Source organism: Hippocampus zosterae, chromosome 8, assembly GCF_025434085.1.
Source record: "Hippocampus zosterae strain Florida chromosome 8, ASM2543408v3, whole genome shotgun sequence".
In the NCBI taxonomy this organism is placed as follows: Eukaryota; Metazoa; Chordata; class Actinopteri; order Syngnathiformes; family Syngnathidae; genus Hippocampus; species Hippocampus zosterae.
Genome location: NC_067458.1, coordinates 5,255,419 through 5,274,659, shown reverse-complemented (window position 1 = coordinate 5,274,659; position 19,241 = coordinate 5,255,419). Strand labels below are relative to the sequence as shown.

General features: G+C 41.9%; 1 protein-coding gene and 1 non-coding gene across 4 annotated transcripts in view; both read left to right on the top strand.

The window, feature by feature from the left end:
* Positions 1-592: 592 nt before the first annotated feature.
* The window catches only part of LOC127605665 (glypican-5-like), a 65,018-nt gene continuing 46,369 nt past the window's right edge, over positions 593-19,241 (top strand). Inside the window, exons 1-3 of one of the 3 annotated variants that reach the window (XM_052073423.1) lie at positions 593-663; positions 2,421-2,534; positions 4,526-4,687. In XM_052073423.1, coding sequence (XP_051929383.1) covers positions 2,483-2,534; positions 4,526-4,687 — 214 coding nt within the window. In that variant the 5' untranslated portion in view covers positions 593-663; positions 2,421-2,482. Of the gene's footprint in view, positions 664-793; positions 1,076-2,201; positions 2,535-4,525; positions 4,688-19,241 lie in introns of those variants that run through there. The other 2 variants (XM_052073421.1, XM_052073420.1) reach the window with 2 other exon arrangements.
* On the top strand, positions 1,205-1,277 carry trnam-cau (transfer RNA methionine (anticodon CAU)). Its single transcript has one exon. It is a non-coding gene; the product is annotated as a tRNA-Met (tRNA).

The window sequence follows — 19,241 nt, the reverse complement described above, 5'->3', positions numbered from 1 at the left end:
GCATCTACAGTCCATCAAGAGTCCTATACTAGTTTTCTGGAGCTAATTTGGCGAATTAAAATGTATTTATTGTGTCGTGGTTTGTTTTATTGAGTTGGTAACTAATTTATTGTAAATGATCAAACAAAGGGAATGAAAAAAATATATATATACGATTTCCTTAATTTATATGAATAAATAGAACATGTTGTCCTCGTGTGTGTGTGTGTGTGTGTATATATATATATATATATATATATATATATATAAATAAAAAATAATCCTCTTTAATTTAATATGTTTCGTTTTTTATTGCATACATAAACGATATACTTAGTTATCATTCGAATAAAATGTTTTGCAAACATATTTTTTATCCTCATCTAAGCGACGATCGTTTTTAAAACTCCAATGACCTCAGCCAACACAAACGTGTGCTGCATTCAATGTGGGAAGTACGGAGCCCCTAAGGAGACATGGAAGGAAAAAAAAACTTTGCGAGATCTCGCAATAATTTGGAATACTTTGCGAGATCTCGCAATTTTATTTTTTTTTCCCTTCCATGTCCCCTTAGGGGCTCTGTAGTGAAGTATATCGTATATATCATCACTCGAAATATACCAGTTCCGAAGCTCAAAGCGTTCAAGGTGAATGTCACCAAAGATGGCCGACTCCGTTGTTCTGGTTCATCATGATTTTTAGCCCCAGAAAACGATTTCCTTAATTTATATGAATAAATAGAACATGTTGTCCTCAAAGCATATCTTTAATTTCACCAAAAAACTTAATTGCAGGGAGATAACAGCTATTCTTCGGTCAATCCAAATCAGGTCGTTACGTGAAGTTATGTCAAATAACTATGTTAATGTAATACAGTAATACATGTTTATAATAACTCGCAGTCCTTCTGATTTCACAACTAGGACCTTCCAATTCAAAAAGGCGTTCTTGTGCACTTTTCCTTGTCGGTGTCGGAAGTCCGACTTTACACCTTCCTGTCATGCATCAACTCATCCCTGCTTTAAAAGACAAGTTCGCCGATGGCTAATAATGCATAATGCGTTCTGGTGGTTTGGGTTCAGGAGACAGGACTGAGGTAATGGGGGGCAAATGCACATTTTTATCAACGCAGAAACGCAATACTGTGCTCAAAATGCTTACAATTTCTCCGGTTCACATTTATGATACATTTCTAATTATTATTTTGTTCACTGATCTGCATCGAGCCTCGATAGCGCAGTAGGCAGCGCGTCAGTCTCATAATCTGAAGGTCGTGAGTTCGATCCTCACTCGGGGCAAAAGTTTTCCGAATTTGTTGTGTTTATATGTAAATTGTTTAATTGATTAAACAATTTCCCTGCACTCATTTCGAAACAAATGTATATCGCTTTCAGTAAATATACTGGTAATGGTTGTGCTAACTAAATTTTGTAATTATGTATGAGCTTTATCAGTGTCGCTGATAAACGTCTTTCGTGGTGAATTACGTGGAGGGTCACCTCGAATCAAACATTATGACACGAATCAAACATTAAATATCGGTAATCTGTCCTAAATCAAAGAATATAATCTATTTTCTGAACCGCTCATGTACATGGAAAAAAAACATTACGATGGCCAATGTCACAAAGTCAACAGTAGGTGGTGCACAGCTACAATAGTAAAACGGAATAGAACCTGAGGCTCAAGAACAACTGCAGGGATCGCTTTTAAATCGTTCATTCAAACATTCGGCCATTACCTCATCATATATAGGGGATATATTATTAACAACATTCACCCTTCACTGAACATTCGGCAAGTCTCCTCGCTGCCCATCTTCAAAGCCCAGTGTAAGCCCAAAACTCACTTGTATTCTTTGGCTTTCGACTCAGCATGACTTAGATTGGTTCTTGGTTTTACTGTTTGATGCTTTCTACCGCCTTTATTACCGATCTGTCTTACTGTTTATTGTGCATGTTAAATTGCTCCATGTACAGCACTTTGTATGCAACGATGGCTGTTTGAAAGTGCTCTATAAATACTGTTGACTTGACTTGACAATATTGCGTTTTCAGATTTTCCATTTTTTTTCAGATCATTTGGAATTTTGGAAAATGCATGTCAATTACGCAGTCAAGTATTAAGTTCGAAAGAAATGGAGAGAGAGAGAGAGATAGAGAGTGTGAGACAGAGAGAGAGAGAGAGAGAGAGAGAGAGAGAGAGAGAGAGAGGGCGGGGTGGAGGCTGAGGCTGACAGTGGGCTCCAAGCAGTGTCAGGCTTCACATTTAGTTTTAAATCTTAGTGTATGCACAGTGCAACCCCTTTCGGGAGTCATATTTAGCATCCAGTGCCCACCTTTCTCGAGCTTGGTTTTGTTTACTTTCTAACTGAGATGTTGCAATGTTCCGTGCTGCCTTACAAAACGCGGATTTGTGTTGGCTGATTTTTCTCTACTCAGCTCTTACACCTGGCTGTAGATCAGCCGATGCAGACAGCTGTCATGAGGTGAAGACAGCATACATGATGCGCCAAATAGGACAGGTGGAACTGGTGCCAGACAGTCCCCAAACAGGTCAGTGAATCATACTTTAATATTCATCATGGGACACAGCCTGACCATTGAAAGGGTTATATAAATATCTGAAAATTAAATATACTCCAATTGCTGGAAAAGTAGATACCATTTTGTATATACTTGTTGTTTTTAGCATGAAAAATTTCAGACCTTTTGATCTTCATTTGCACAGTGAGACATATTTTAATTGATCTTAAACTAATCATGCTGTGACAATTATAATGTGAACAGTCTCAGAGTTTAGACTCTTTTTTAATTCAAGGTCACATTCCAAATTGAGGGTATCATCATTCTGGTAGGCCAGCACTTCAGAGCAAGAGGCTATTTCTGTTGAAAATGAACATAAATAACCTGGGACATATAGAAAGCACACATTGCAATGAGGTGGTGTTGAACCTGTTGTTCTCAAGTTCGAGAGCTTTTGTTTGTACTGTATATCCAGTTCTTTATCAGGATATTATGCTATTTTTTTCTTCCTGTATTGATGATTTCTCTCGTAATTGCTGAAAAATGTGATTGACTTTTCATCTTGACTTTTGTATTGTCTTAGCTTTCTTGTCACTTTCAAAATGCTGCAAAAGGACTTTAATCAGCTGATTAAATAGTTCAATAATAATAATTCAAAATAAGATATTAGTAAAAACAATATTGTAACTCAAATGAAATACAAGCTTTTTATTGCCTAGAGTGACATTTTACATGTTTTTTCCTGAGCACTTCTTGGTTTTCCAATTAGCTCATCTGTTGTCTTCCATTTTCAATCAATTGCTGATGGATGCACTTTCTATTCATTAAAAGAGAACGTTTTATCATTAGAAATATGAAATAGTTAATTACTGAATTTACAATGGATGTTTTTATACAATGACATTTGTAGTTGTTTTCCACTTTCAGTGCGTGCATGTGTGTGTGTATGTGTGTGCGTGTGTGTGCGTGTTTGTGTGAGTGAGAGAGAGAGGAGAGAGAGAGAGAGAGCCCTTTAGAGAATGCCTAACTCATATTTTTAAGACAAGGCTCAAGATTAATTTAATTGAAAGATGTTTGTTGTTTTTTTCTCTTTCTTCTTTCTTCTTACTACATACATTCTTGCTGCTGGAGGCTGTAAATTTCCCCAGTGTGGGACGAATAAAGGATATCTTATCTTATCTTATCTTAAGACCAACCTTTTCAATTTAACTTTTAACAAAGATCCATTTAGTTTACTAAAGATAAGTGGACACATTGATCAAGACATGAGCGAAGCACAGAAGGGCATAGGTAGAGATACCAGAGGAGCCAAACATCAGCTCCTGGTTGACAGAACAGTGGCACAAGACCGCAGGTCCCGACATACTAACCTGTGCACAGCCTGGATTGATTACAAGAAAGCCTATGACTCGATGCCACATACATGGATCACTGAATGCTTGGAGTTGTATAGGGTGAACAGGACCCTAAGAGCCTTCGTTGCGAACTCGATGAGGATGTGGAAAACCACACTTGAAGCCAATGGCAAGCCACTTACCCAAGTGTCCATCAAATGTGGGATATACCAAGGTGATGCATTCTCCCCACTGCTGTTCTGCATAGGACTGAACCCATTTAGCCGAGTAATCACCAAGACAGGCTATGGATACCGCCTCAGAAATAGAGCTGCGATACTCGGGGCAGTGACCCCCAAACTAGATGAGTGGTTGCAACAGATCCCGGGAACAACATTGGACATCTCAGTCCAGAAATGTGCAGTGCTGGGAACAGCAAGGATACTGCGCAGAACCCTCAAGCTTCCTGGCCTCTGGTAGAGGACCCGAGCTGAATGACGGACCTATGAGGGGGTGAGACGAGGATATATATATAGATGCCAAGACTAATACTGTGTTCTGTAATGCTGCTCAGAGACAAATCTACAAGATTTTTTTCTTGTGCCTAATATTTTCTGATGATGTTAAGCATTTGCATTTGTCTGACCCAAAAAAGCTAATTATTAATCTGTTTCCTCGTTCACTCAGATGATTCTCTAAAAGTGTGTGTCCACTCTGGGCCGGGGTGCTGCACCAGTAAGATGGAGGAGAGTTACATGGCTGCTGTTCGCAGTGAAACTCAGCAGAAGATTCGATCCTACAGCTTTGAGCTGAAGTACCTGATTGCTGGACAGAGCAAAGCCTATCAAGGTGAGGAAGACTTTCGCACTCAGTTACAAATAAAATATACATCCATCAATTGTCTAAAGTACTTGTCCTCATGATGGCCACGGGTGAGTTGCAGCCTATGCCAGGGGACTATGGATAGATCCCGTACTGGTCACCAGCCAATCGCGGTACACACAGACAAATGACCATTCATGCTCACAATCACACCAATGGATATTTTGCGATCGATGAGATATTTTTATTATCAGGATTTGTTATCCCTTCGAATAAATTCATGGACGTTTTTGTTTTAATAGATGATAATTGACAGGCACAGTCAATGTATCAAGTGAGCTCACCGACATCGGATTTTTGTGCTTTCACAATTCTGTCAAGACCTTTGTCATGCTGACTTTGTGTGTCCATCATGAAATAGCTCGTTTGTGTCAGGTTTATGGTGTGAGACCAGTTTATTTAGTGAGGCGCCACAGTGGCTTGCCAAACAAACAAGTGATGCCCGATGCTGTTTGAGTGAGCAAACTCTCAGGGAGAAGGGAAGTGGAAAACGTTGTTACTATCTTTCTCTTTGCTCTCTGTGTCAATCTGCATCTGAGGCTGCGATAATTAGGTTTTGTTCGTGACCAATGAGAATGCGAGGGCTGAAGAATGTTTACATTCAGTGGGTATCCCCACTAAAGTGTTGTTGTCAGGGGTAACAGCCAGTCTCTAACGGCCTACTTTGAATAGGAGGGAGAATACCCTGCTTGTCCACTTGTCTCTTAGCACCATTCACTGGTGAGTGTGTATGTGTGTTTGTGTGTGCGAAAGAGCGATATGCTGGGGGTGCACATATTATTAAAGGGGTAGCCTTGATGAGGCCCAGACAGACATAGCAAACATGTTCCATTCTTTGTCCTTTTTTTTATCTCACCTGCTCGTCTCAGCTGTTATTCAGACATCCTGGAGAACTAAACTATCCATGGAAAATGCTCGGAAGTACCTTTCACACATGCTGCCAATGCTGTTGAACAATTTTGGAAAAAAAATATCAAAATATCATCTGGATAAACAACACAGTAAAACAGTAAACCGCTATTGTCGAAGCTTCCCCCCTCACGGTCGAAATGGCAAAAAAAGAAATTGAAAAAATCTGTGCTTTGCTTCATGGAATGTCCACAAACTGTTGGACCTGGCTGACACCCCTGAGGGCTCCCACTGGAGGACAGCACTTGTGGCCATGGGGCACGCAAGATATGACATCAACATTGCAGCTCTCTGCGAGACCAGACTACATGGACAGGACTCTGTGACAGAAGGTGGTGCAAGGGTGTACATTCTTCTGGAATGGGGTCCCTGAAGGCACTTGCCGTAACCATGGAGTTGGCTTTACTGTAAAGTGCCAACTGCTGCAGCGCATTTCGGAATCCCCTATTGACATCAATGAAAGGCTCATGGAGCATTCCCCTGCCAAAGGAACGCTTCACCATACTCATCAGTGCTTACACACTAACTCTAGATGCCGAGTACAACATCAAGGATTTCTATAGAGCTCTGGACACCATCCTGCAGAAAACACCGGCTACGGACAAGCTCAAAGTAATGGGAGACTTCAATGCTGGGTGGACACAGTGCATTGAAGTTGGAGCAAAGTTATTGGCCAGTGAGTGGGGAAAATGGGCATCAATAGGCTTCGACTCCTCTCCCTCATTGCAGAACATCAGCTGGTCATCACTCATATCTTCCAGAAGAAGAACAGGTTTAAGACCACCTGGCAGCATCCCTGCTGTGATTGTCCAGCAAAAGGACATACACGATGGCCTCACCACCCGTGTCATGTGCAGAGCTGAGAGCTGTACTGACCACATCATGGCCAGACCCAAACTCCTCATGAGCATTCAACTTTGTGGTACAAGGACAGCTCCCAATAAAAGGTTCAACTATGCAGTATTGAACAGCACCATCACCAAAGCCAACCTTTGGCGCTCCTTGCTGAAAATCTCAACAAGATCCTGGAGTAATTAGTTGACTGGCCAGCTCTGCACCAGGCTATCCATAGTGCACCCTTGGAGGTGCTTTGCCAGTCAAGGAAACGCCACCAGGATTGGTTTTACTGCAACTCCACTGAGATATAAACACCTCTAAAACCGAAGCATGAGGCCCACAAAGTTCTCCTGCCCTGCCCTACATTTCTCACCTGGAAAGCCACCTTTACCTTTGCACCTAGAGCAGCAAAAAAGCATCATCATCATCGACTATGCAACAGGGTCTTCAAAAACCGAAACCTGCTGTGTACAACGCAGTATCTCAGCCAATCGCATGGCACACTTAGATAAACAACCATTTGCGCTCACAGTCACACCTAAAGACAATGTAGAATGTTCGATTAACGTACTGTGCATATTTTTGTCGGGCGTGGGAGGAAACCAGAATACCCGTAGAAAAAACATACAGGAACGGGAAGAACATGCAAAACCCACATAGGAGTGCCGAGCCTGGTTTCGAACCTTGGAGCTCTGTGCTATGAGACGTATGTGCTGACGGGTAAAATTTCAAATATCACATACAGGCCTCCAAATTAGTTTGCAAAATTGAATCACAGCCTGTTGCTTGCCAACAAATCATGCTATGTCTTGCAAAGTACCTTTGTCAAGTTTGACGGTGTGTTTTTGAAACCCATGAGGTGGTGGCACCTCGATGAGGTGGTGGCACCTCAATTCAGTTTGCAAAGTTTGCAGCACATTCGAAATGAGTTATTTGCCACTCCTCAAATACAATCAGGGATGTGCCATGGTTTGCTGGCCTTTCTGGCTACACAGACGGACATTTTACTGGATAAGCTACTGGCGAGTTTCATTGATTTGTTGATTTGCATCACATGCAAGTGCAGTGCATTGCGTACAACAGTGTGTCGAAATGTGATATGTTTATACTTGTCATCCAACCACAGTCAAAATAATTTGACCGATCCTATGATAAACTGGAATGAACGCAATCCAAAATGAAATTGTAACAGTTTTGTTGTTGTTGTTGTTTTTGTCTGTGTCTAAAGAGTAGAAAGTACAGATATTTACAAAAAAAGTAGAGTAGAAGTACCTGGTAGGCTGAAAAATAACTATTCCATGAAATACCCCAAATTAGAGCTGTCAAACGATTAAAATATTTAATCTAATTAAAAATGCAACTGTCATAATTAACTCAAATGGACTAAAAAATTTATCGTGATTACTCACACATTTTTTATCATTTCAGAATTTCCTTTTACATTTGTTGTCCTATTTTCCCCCATTTTTATGCTCTCATCAACATGGAATTATGAATCAGTTTTCTATGTGCCAAATGCAAATATTTACTGAAATAACAATTTCGATTTTCAATTTTACATGAACATTTTTCACTTGGAGCAGTTATTCACACATAATCTCTCACACAATATTACTATCCATCAACAACAATGAAAACAATATTTTGTCACACAACAGCTGCTTTAACAGATTTTTTTATAAAATCAAAACAGAGCAATATAACTTTATAAAGTGCACATCTAAGGTAAACTAGTACTCAGCCTATAGTAGATTTAAACCATGGTTGCATACTTCGTTTTTCTCAAGTTTACTTTGAACACAGCAGTCTGTTTCTGCATGTTTTTTGGAGAATAACGAGACACCGGACACCAGCGTTCATTATGTGCCGCTGTATTCAAAACTGCCCGCCGTACAAAAAAGCGCACGCACTTCCCCTGTGCTGCTGGGGCAAACCATTCTGAAAGGTGTGGGGGGGGGGGTCACTCCCCCTAACACAGTCAGGCTATGTTGATTGTGTTGGTCCTTGTGCGGAAGTCTCTCTACAGTTTTTGTGTAGACCTCATTTAGAATGACTACACTTGGTTCGATGACAACACTGGAGACATTTTATTTTCGCTAGGTCGCTACCACTGTCAGACAAACACAGAGAAGCTCCACCCGCTCTATTTATATGGACGCAGAACACTGTAACCTTCCACACAAAATAGTTCCAAACAAGTAACAATCGTGTCAGTGGCATACATCGTATACCTGTATGATACAGAGAGAGAGAGAGAGAAGAACAGATAACTTTGGTCTTGTCAGTGGAGCAATCGGGCAACTTTTTAAAAGTAAACTTTCCATTCATAAACTCTTTAAGTATCCGCTTTCGGTGTCTCGTGCTGCCTTGGCTGGCAAAACAGACATGGGCGTGGACTTCTGCAGCACGCTTGTTGTTTTTTTCTGGTGTATTTATACAGCAATGTAACATCCGCTTGTGACGTGTGCCGCGTTAATCTCGCGAGAAAATTTTTAATCCCGTTAAAATTCATTTAAATTAATGCCAATAAAAACGCGCTAAACTGACAGCTCTATCCCAAATTTCTCCTTAAGTAAGATAAAGTGTTTTTACCTGATTACTTCACACCTCTGTACGCATGTTGAAGGGGCATCTTTGGGGATAGAAGGGGCATACATTTTGACAAAGGTACACGTCTTCCATCTTTACATGATAAACAACATGTGTCACAAGAACGTCCTTGTTAGTTTTTGTTTTGGTCCCTTGTCAAAAGCTCATTTAGGTTCCATCTTTATATTTGCTTGTTAAGATTACTTTCGATCTTGTTTGTTAGAAAGACTGCAAAGTGACTGCTTGGAATAGGCTATTGCTGACAAAATGTTTGATTTGAAGACCCTAGACCAGGGCTCACCAAGATCTTTTGAATCTGAGATCTACTTCTTGGGTACTAATTCATTTGGCTACCGGTTTCATACAGACTTCTAATATAACAAACTCGCTCTCAAGCTATTCTTCAATTGTATGTTATTTTTAATACTTCATGACAATCAGAGGCAATCAGTGGTGAGCATATCCGCTTCACAGTGCTGAGGTTGGGTCTTCCAAACCATGCTTTGGCCTTTCTGTGTGTCGTTTGCATATTCCATGCCCCCTGCTTGTTTGAGCTTCCTCTCACATTCCCCCCAAAAGGAATGCAAGGTTACTTGAAGAGTTTTTTTTATGCCTATCTTGACTGTTGAAGAGGTCAGGGTGTACATTGACCTCGCCCAAAGCAAGCTAGGATAGGCTCAAGTTGATCCGTGACCCTAGTGAGTATAAGTGCTGCAGAAAATGAATGGCTGATCTTCATCAGCATGAAAATTGATCATGATAATGATTACGCCCAGTAATTATCAACCAATTTTTTACAAGGTTGCAAAGAGATACACTATATATGACTATACAACACTTGAATTCTATTAATCTCTGCAAGTATTTCCATTTGCAAATGATCACTTTGAAAACATGTGTAGGAAATAACAATGTGCCATTGCTGGTGAGCTATTTGTAGAATGGGCCTGCCCGCTACTCCTGTCGTCGTTTGTGGCACCTGTGTATAGGCACCCACCATGTTGGTTACCCTTGTCCAAGACAAAGCTTCTGCTTAATGTAATTTGTCGTGGTGGGGATTACCTAAACTTTTTAGGATTTCTGATTACCGGTAGTTGTTGTTGACGTGATTAAAAAAGCTTAATTCAACAACAAGACTTTTTGGCCCTGTTTGATTCGATTCATTTGTAGCGACCTCAGTGTTCCTCAACAGATTAGCTGACTCGCAACGAATCCCCTTCTCCTAAACACGCTCATTATGGACCCATTAAGTAACTGAGACATGCCCAGAGCGGTTGTATCAGGCTCTGTTTACACCCTGTCCAAATCCCTGGTGTCTGTGTGTGCATTTGTGCGTGTGCTTGTGTATATACCGTCTGCATGTGTTTTATTTTGCACTGAAAGAGCCCATTGCCCTATCCCCCACATCACAGCTGTCATTCAATCCCCGAGACTGGAGACAAGGTCACATGACCGGCGAAGTTTTAGCCTTGTCACTTGATGCTGTTTGTGTTTGAGTAAGTATTGCCAAGACATGGGCATGCAAACACATAAAGGCCAGACCTTCACACCCGGTACATAAGGCATTCAATCCTTGTCCCCGCAGTCTGAGTTTTATCTTCATTTAATTTCCCCTTCTTTTGATATAACTCTGTCTGTTCAGGTAATTTATTAACCTTATCAAAAGCGCAAACACAGGTTTAATATGCTGTTGTCGAAATGTGTTGATCTGTGTTTAAGCATGACAAATATCTAATATGTGGATAGCCAGGTGGTTGCAGCTGTACAAAGTTGTTTGAACACTCAGACATGTTAACTGACCCATGACGTGCTGAAAGTCATGGATAAATAGGTGTCACCCCCCCCTACCCCCCCGCCCCCTCCCAGTTGTCTGTGTGTTTGTCAGGATGCCATTGGTTTGACATCAACAAGTTCAAATGGCAAGTTTCAAACATAGACAAGCACCATCGGCATACAGTCATTGCAGATGGGAGGGCACAGCGCACTGTATTAGTCGTAAAAAAATACTGCAGGTCATGCGATTGGGCTCACTATCACATCTCTATTAATAATAGTGGGTTGTAAAAGTTTGCAACAAAACAAGTTAAGATGTAATTTAGTTTGGATTACCGGTATGTGTACAGTACACCGAAAAAAATGTGTGTTGAAATTACTCAGTTTTATTTTGCCAAGGGGTTGCATGAAATAAAATCATCTAAATCCAGAAATATTTTTTAACGTAATAGTTGGAAAAAATTACAATAATTTGAATGTGGGCCTTCCTGGGTTAGTCAGATATGCAGGGGGGAAATTCCATCCATCCATCCATCATCTACCGCTTATCCGGGGCCGGGTCGCGGGGGCAACAGCTTTAGCAGGGAAGCCCAGACTTCCCTCTCCCTAGCTACTTCTTCCAGCTCTCCCCGGGGGATCCCGAGTCGTTCCCAGGCAAGCTGGGTGACATAGTCTCTCCAGCGTGTCCTGGGTCTTCCTCGGGGTCTCCTCCCGGTGGGACATGACCGGAACACCTCACCGGGGAGGCGCTCAGGAGGCATCCGAATCAGATGCCCAAGCCACCTCATCTGGCTCCCCTCGATGTGGAGGAGAAGCGGCTCGACTCCGAGCCCCTCCCGGATGACCGAGCTTCTCACCTTATCTCTAAGGGAGAGCCCGGACACCCTGCGGAGAAAACTCATTTCGGCCGCTTGTATCCGGGATCTCGTTCTTTCGGTCATGACCCATAGCTCGTGACCATAGGTGAGGGTTGGGACGTAGATCGACCGGTAAATTGAGAGCTTCGCCCTTTGGCTCAGCTCCTTCTTCACCACGACAGACCGATACAACGTCCGCATCACAGCAGACGCTGCACCGATCCGCCTGTCGATCTCCCGCTCCCTCCTACCCCCACTCGTGAACAAGACCCCAAGATACTTGAACTCCTCCACTTGGGGTAAGATCTCCTCCCCGACCCGGAGGGGGCACTCCACCCTTTTCCGACTGAGGACCATGGTTTCAGATTTGGAGGTGCTGATTTTCATCCCAACCGCTTCACACTCGGTTGCGAAACGCTCCAGTGAGAGTTGGAGAGCCCCGTTTGAAGGAGCCAACAGCACCACATCATCTGCAAAAAGCAGGGATGTAATACTGAGGCCCCCAAAACGGACCCCCTCAACGCTTCGGCTGCGCCTAGAAATTCTGTCCATAAAGGTTATGAACAGAATCGGCGACAAAGGGCAGCCTTGGCGGAGTCCTACCCCCACTGGAAACGATTCCGACTTACTGCCGGCAATGCGAACCAAACTCTGACATCGGTGGTATAGTGACCGAACAGCCCGTATCAGGGGGTTCGGTACCCCATACCCACGAAGCACCCCCCACAGAACTCCCCGAGGGACACGGTCAAACGCCTTCTCCAAGTCCACAAAACACATGTAGACTGGTTGGGCGAATTCCCACATACCCTCAAGGACCCTGCTAAGGGTGTAGAGTTGGTCCACTGTTCCACGGCCGGGACGAAAACCACACTGCTCCTCCTCAATCTGAGGCTCGACTTCCTGACAGACCCTCCTCTCCAGCACCCCTGAATAGACCTTACCAGGGAGGCTGAGGAGTGTGATCCCTCTGTAGTTGGAACACACCCTCCGGTCCCCCTTTTTAAAAAGAGGGACTACCACCCCGGTCTGCCAATCCAGAGGCACTCTCCCTGTTGACCACGCGATGTTGCAGAGGCGTGTCAACCAGGACAGCCCCACAACATCCAGAGCCTTGAGGAACTCCGGGCGGATCTCATCCACCCCTGGGGCCTTGCCACCGAGGAGCTTTTTAACCACATCGGTGACTTCAGCCACAGAGATAGGAGAGCCCACCTCAGAGTCCCCAGGCTCTGCTTCCTCCAAGGAAGGCATGTTGGTGGAGTTGAGGAGGTCTTCGAAGTACTCTGCCCACCGGTTCACAACGTCCCGAGTTGAAGTCAGCAGCGCCCCATCCCCACTGTACACAGTGTTAGTGGTGCACTGCTTCCCCCTCCTGAGACGTCGGATGGTGAACCAGAATTTCCTCGAAGCCGTCCGGAAGTCGGCTTCCATGGCCTCACCGAACTCCTCCCACGCACGGGTTTTTGCCTCGGCGACCACCGAAGCTGCGTTCCGCTTGGCCTGTCGATACCCGTCAGCTGCCTCTGGGGTCCCACAGGCCATAAAGGCTCGATATTCATTTAAATGCAGATGACACATATCATAACAATGACTGTGACGTGTGTGACCGTTATTTTGATTAAATATAGTTTCCAGTAAAACACTTTTTTTTTCACTGGATAACTATAAATGTGAGTTATTTTACAAAAAACAAATAAAAATTGGACTACTTTATTTACATTACAAAAACAAACTGTTGTGGTGTGTTAAAAAAATTTAATTGATATTAATCTATCTATAAGAAGCTACATTTCATTGAGAAGCTTGACCACATTGTCAACTGCAATACATTTGTTTCATAACTGCTAATGCATTGACAGCATTGTGTTAGTATTAACTGTAAGAAGCATGATTTTCCAAAGAGTTTAAAATTACTGTCATGAAACTTCATTTAATGTACTACAGAATAATATTTAGCTTGATTCATTACAGTTTTCAAGTAGCTTCCCTAACCCTGTCAATCAGTTGACTCACACGTTTAGTACAGTACCCAACAATTGGATTCATCAGCTCACAGCGGGAGCTGCCGTGGGCCGTGGCCGGAGTCCCGCCCCATGGGTCGCAAGTCACTTTGCGTGCAGGGTCCAAAGAGCTTGAAAGCAAACTGCCCTCCAAAACTATAGGGGAAGCCTGAGAGCAGGATCCCAACAAATCTCAGCTATTTTTCACCACCCATCAAGTAGATTTAATCCAGCCTTAACTTTAACGGCACTCTGATGTTGTTCAAAACTCGGTTATCTTTAATTAGCTATAGATGATAAAGTTAACACATCTAAGGATCAGCACACATTTTTTAACAGTGTGATTAACTCTCAAGATGGTAATAGAAAGATATTAAGGCATGCATATAATAATATTTCAAACACAGCGTCCAAGACGGGCACCAGTTAGTGTTTCGTCATTTTATTGCTGGTACTGTTAACAGCTCACTTTTTTTTTTTTTATAAATATGACTAGGATGATTTATCATGAAATATATTTATTTACCAAATAATGTCAAATTTCAAATGTATTCAAAATTAAGGTTGTTGTGCGGGTCTGATTAGGAGTATACCACTTATACTTTTCAGTGTAATGGTTACTCAGTACCACTCAGTTGTAGTTAATACATACTTAGATGGATACTTAAGATTTTGATGAAAAAAAAAACATTAATGTGGACAAGAAAAATCAATGTTAATGTGTTCACATGTTTCAGTACATATTTGTTTGTGCTTTATCAATTATTTACAAAAGCATTAGACCAATATATATGTAAGTTGAGGGGTTTGTTGTTTTTCAGTGGATGGCTCTTCTTTACGAATAACAGATGGAGAGATGAAATCCTTTAATGCAGTTTATTAAAAAGGAGAAAGAAAAAAAACATTGGCACCTCCGAACGGATGAATGAGAACACAACCCCCCTTCAGTCACAAAAACACTTCCTGCTTCTCTTTCGCCAATCAGACGCAAGCAACATAAAAATATTTCAACAATTATTAAACAGAATATAATTTAGATAACTATAACATAAAACAATATAATTCTCAAATATAAAATGAAAATAATTAATAATTTAACATAAGCTTAGATATATACCATTCATTTCCCCCAAAAAACTTGAGTCCAGCGTACAGTACTTCTCGAAAACACCGTGTACTTTGATCTGTGTACATTACACGGGAATAATTACTCAAATATTGTATGTTACATTCATATAGGTTGAAATGATAATTTTTCGAAAAGAAAATCTAAAGTTTGCCGCAGATGGTGCAAAGTTCAAAGTCGGTAGTTAAAAATGTGTGGAGATTGTATCCATCCAATTTCCGATCCGCTTATCCTCACAAGGGTCGCGGGGGGTGGCAGAGCCTACCCCAGCCGTCTTCAGGCATTAGGTGGGGTACACCGTGAACTGGTTGCCAGCCAATCACACTGCACACAGAGACGAACAACCATCCAGCTCACACTCACACCTAGGGACAATTTGGAGGGTTCAATCAGCCTGCCATGCATGTTTTTGGAATGTGGGAGGAAACCGGAGTACCTGGAGAAAACCCACGCAGGCTTGGGGAGAACATGCAAACTCTACACAGGGTGGCCGGAGATGGAATTGAACCTTGTACCTCTGCACTGTGGGGTCAATGCGCGAACCACTCGACCACCAGGTCGCCCGTGTAGATTGTAAACAGTCAAAATGTTATGTTAATGCCATGCAATATAAATGCATGCTCATGCGCTTATATTGCATGACATTTTGTAGAAGTGCTTGGAATTGTTTGGTTATCTCTTTTTTCACTAAACTGTAAGTAAACAAAATGAGAAATAGTGGCTTCCTGTACATTGGTACGAATCAGTGGCTTTCGCAGCTTTTCGCGGCGTTAAACAAGGGCGTGGTGGGTGGCGTGAATTTGGGGAAAATATGGTAATTTCGGGCATCGTGGCAGATGTTGTGTAACCAACAGACTTCACGAAAACTCTCACAAGTGAGTGAGCAGACCCTAGCAGAAGAACCAGAATTAAAGGCAGCGGGAGACAGACCGTGGAAAATACACAGAATAATGAAAACACACCAGGGAGAAGACTTGCTAGTGGACGGACTTTCTGACCATGCTGTCATCATATCAGGACTGTCACATGTTTCTGTCTGTTAAAATATGCAGTACTTCAACCCTGAGAAAAAAACAAAACCCTGTGTGTTTATTCTAGGGTGCACAAATTGGCCAACTTCGCAAGCATTAGCTGTTCTTCTCAGGGCTGTGTATACCGCTATGATAAATATTGTATACTCCCAGCAAAAATAATGTGTCAGGCATGACATCATAAAATGTTGAGATGTGTGTTATGTTTACGTCTTAAAGAAAACTCTAACAAGGAGAGCACTAATTATTTCTTGACACCTGGTTACCGTCCAGTCTGTTTAACATCGACTTTGTCACATTTGTAAAAGACCCAATAACTGATCATAATATTATATTTGGAAGCTGACAAACTGCTGCTGTGATGCACACATTCACCTGTCATTGATCTGTTTGGTTATTGATTTTATTTGTAATTGGCAAATATGGGTATAAAGGAAGCAAATAGACATCCCAAAGTGTTAGAATCGAATATGTATTCTTTTAAAAATCATTATTCTAATCATTATGTGTTACTAGTGTCCACTTTGCTGTCGTAATTTCCAAACCTTTAATAGTCCGGTAGCAAAGCAGACAATTGCAGCAACACACATGAATAATAATTTCAAAAGAAAATAAGAAATCTATCCGTGAATAAGTAAAAGTATTCACATTCTGTTCGAGTTCCCTCTTCATTTGCAGTTTCCCACTTTAATGTTTTCATGTATAATGTTCAAACTAATGTAAATATCAGACAAATATAACCCAAGAAAACAGTGTTTAAATTGTGATTTTTTTTAATAGGAAAAAATAGTATTCAAAGCTATCTGGCTCAGTGTAAAACAAATGTATTGATCCCCTTGTAACTTTCAGGAATTCTTTTTTTTTTTGAAAGCCGAGTTCATTTTGACAGACCACACCCATGCCAGATTATCACCAGTTCATTCAACAGAGCATTTAAATAGAGCCTTTCGCACAAAGTGAAGTCTGCTAAAGTTTGAGAGTCTTCCACAAATGGAGAAAAAAATGGAACCATGGTGAACCCTCCGAAGAGCGCTAGACAAAAATGACCCCAAGAGCACAGCAACGACTCATCCATTGAAGGTCTCGGGCGTGTGCAGAGCCCAATTGCAGAGATTGGAGACAAATTGGCAGAAAGGATGATGATTTTATTGACCCAAAGGTGGTGGAGGTTCAAAGTGAGTGGTTCGGCATTAGGGAATGGAATCCAACGGCTGCTCATTGTCAACATGGTGTAAAATACAGGACTGGCAGGCAAATTTGAGCAAGGCACAAATCAATTAGACGAATGCAAGTATCAAGGCAGGATGCAAATACCGTATTTTCCGCAATATAATGCGTACCTAAAAGCATTCCATTTTCCCAAAGACCGACAGTGCACCCTATAATCCAATGCGCCTTATGTATGGTGTTAGAGTTTCTTTATATTCTCCATTGAGTCGTTTCCCTGTTTGTGTTACTAGACCATTTAGTGGTGATTATTAGCAGGAACCAATTGTAACCTAAAAGGCTTCTGCCGACACTAATTGACATGTGCATTCGCCAGCACCCGCCAGCACCCACCAAAACAAACAGACAACTACTTTGTGAGCTCTGTGCAGCCATTATGAAATGAAGATAAGACCACAAGCAGAGTTAACGACTGACTAAACGAAGGAAGAAGGTGACAAGCAAGACTTCTCAGGATATTTAGCCCCTTGTAGATGTGAACCTTTTTGTTGAATCATTCGACAAAGAGCCTTTGTCTTTCATTGATTGTTTTGTAATTCCATTTGTATTTTTTGCTGATCCGGGTTTTGAATATGGGAAAGCTCGCACCCAAAGAGAGAATCAGACCCTTACACCAATGAGCCACACACACAAGTGAGTTGGTGTTATTATTCCCAGCGTAGACCTTTACAGATTGCCATTTTAATTTCAGGAAACTATTGTGATATATTAACTCCCAGTTAAATACGGGCTCCTCCGGGATTTGAACCCTCTCGGACCCGAAGAGAAAGGCATACTGCAAAAACAACGAGCCACACCCAAGTAATGTAGTATTAGTTTTCCCAGTGTAGACTCTGACACATTTCTATTATAAGTTCAGGAAACTATTTTGATGGATTCAGTCCCAGTTAAATTTGAGATCATCTGAAATTTGAACCCAGGATCTCTCGCACCCGAAGGGAGAATCATACTGCTAGACCAGGGGCCCCATTACGTCGATCCTAATCTACTGGTAGATCTAAGTGGAGTGTCGAGGCGAAAAAAAAACAACCAACCATTTGTGTGACTTTGTACATCTTAGTAATATATATTTTACGTGTTAATGTACGCTGCACCCTAATCATCCTATCAGTCTCATTTTCACAAAAAAAATAAAATAAAATAAAATAAAGCAGGTAAATCTTGAATTTACAGTTGCGTGTGATTACGTCACCGGAGGTTGTTTGCGCTCAGCAGTCTGCAATTGCAGCTTGTAATCAGAGCTGTTGCACTCTATCTTTTATCGTCATTATTGTCATTCAGAGTTTGCTTCGTGTACAATTCACGAGGGCACGGGCAAAGAATAGGAATCTAGGAGGGCCCAGGGAAGCACTTTAAAACAGTACGTGTGAGCTACGATAGTTAACAGGCTGCAAAAGTGCATCACCTGCCTCAGTTTCAGGCTGTTTCTCATCATGGCGTGTGTGTGTGTGTGTGTGTGTGTGTGTGTGTGTGTGTGTGTGTGTGTGTGTGTGTGTGTGTGTGTGTGTGTGTGTGTGTGTGCCGGTAAGGGTAGATCCCGGGAGGTTAGTTGATCAAAAAGTAGATTTTCGGTCCAAAAGGTTTGGGCACCCCTGCGCTAGACCAACAAGCAACATCCAAGTGATTACACTCTGGACACTCTGGAGGATGTGGGCAACAGAAGGATGCTAACTAAGCTAAAAGCTATGATGGACAGTCCCTCCCACCCCCTCCAGCCTGCCCTGACAGCACTTGGTAGCTCCTTCAGCCAGAGACTGTTACAGCAAGAAGGAGAGATACCGACGCTCGTTCCTACCGACTGCTGTCAGGCTGCTGAATAAAAATAACAACAATAATAATAATAATAATAATAATAATAATAATTAAATGATGTGAAAGACAATTGTAAATAGCACTGCGATTTATCCATTTTGTATTTATATTGCACTTAATTGAACGGTGTTTGTTGTTTTTTCTACCTACATTCTTGCTGCTGGAGGCTGTAAATTTCCCCAGTGTGGGACAAATAAAGGATATCTTATCTTATCTTAGTTTTCCCAGTCTGGACTTTGACACATTGCCATTCTAATTTCAGGTAACTATTTTGATGTATTAAGTCCCAGTCAAATTCGGGCTCATCCGATTTCAAAACTCGCACCTACAGCAAGAATTATATACCTATAGACCAGT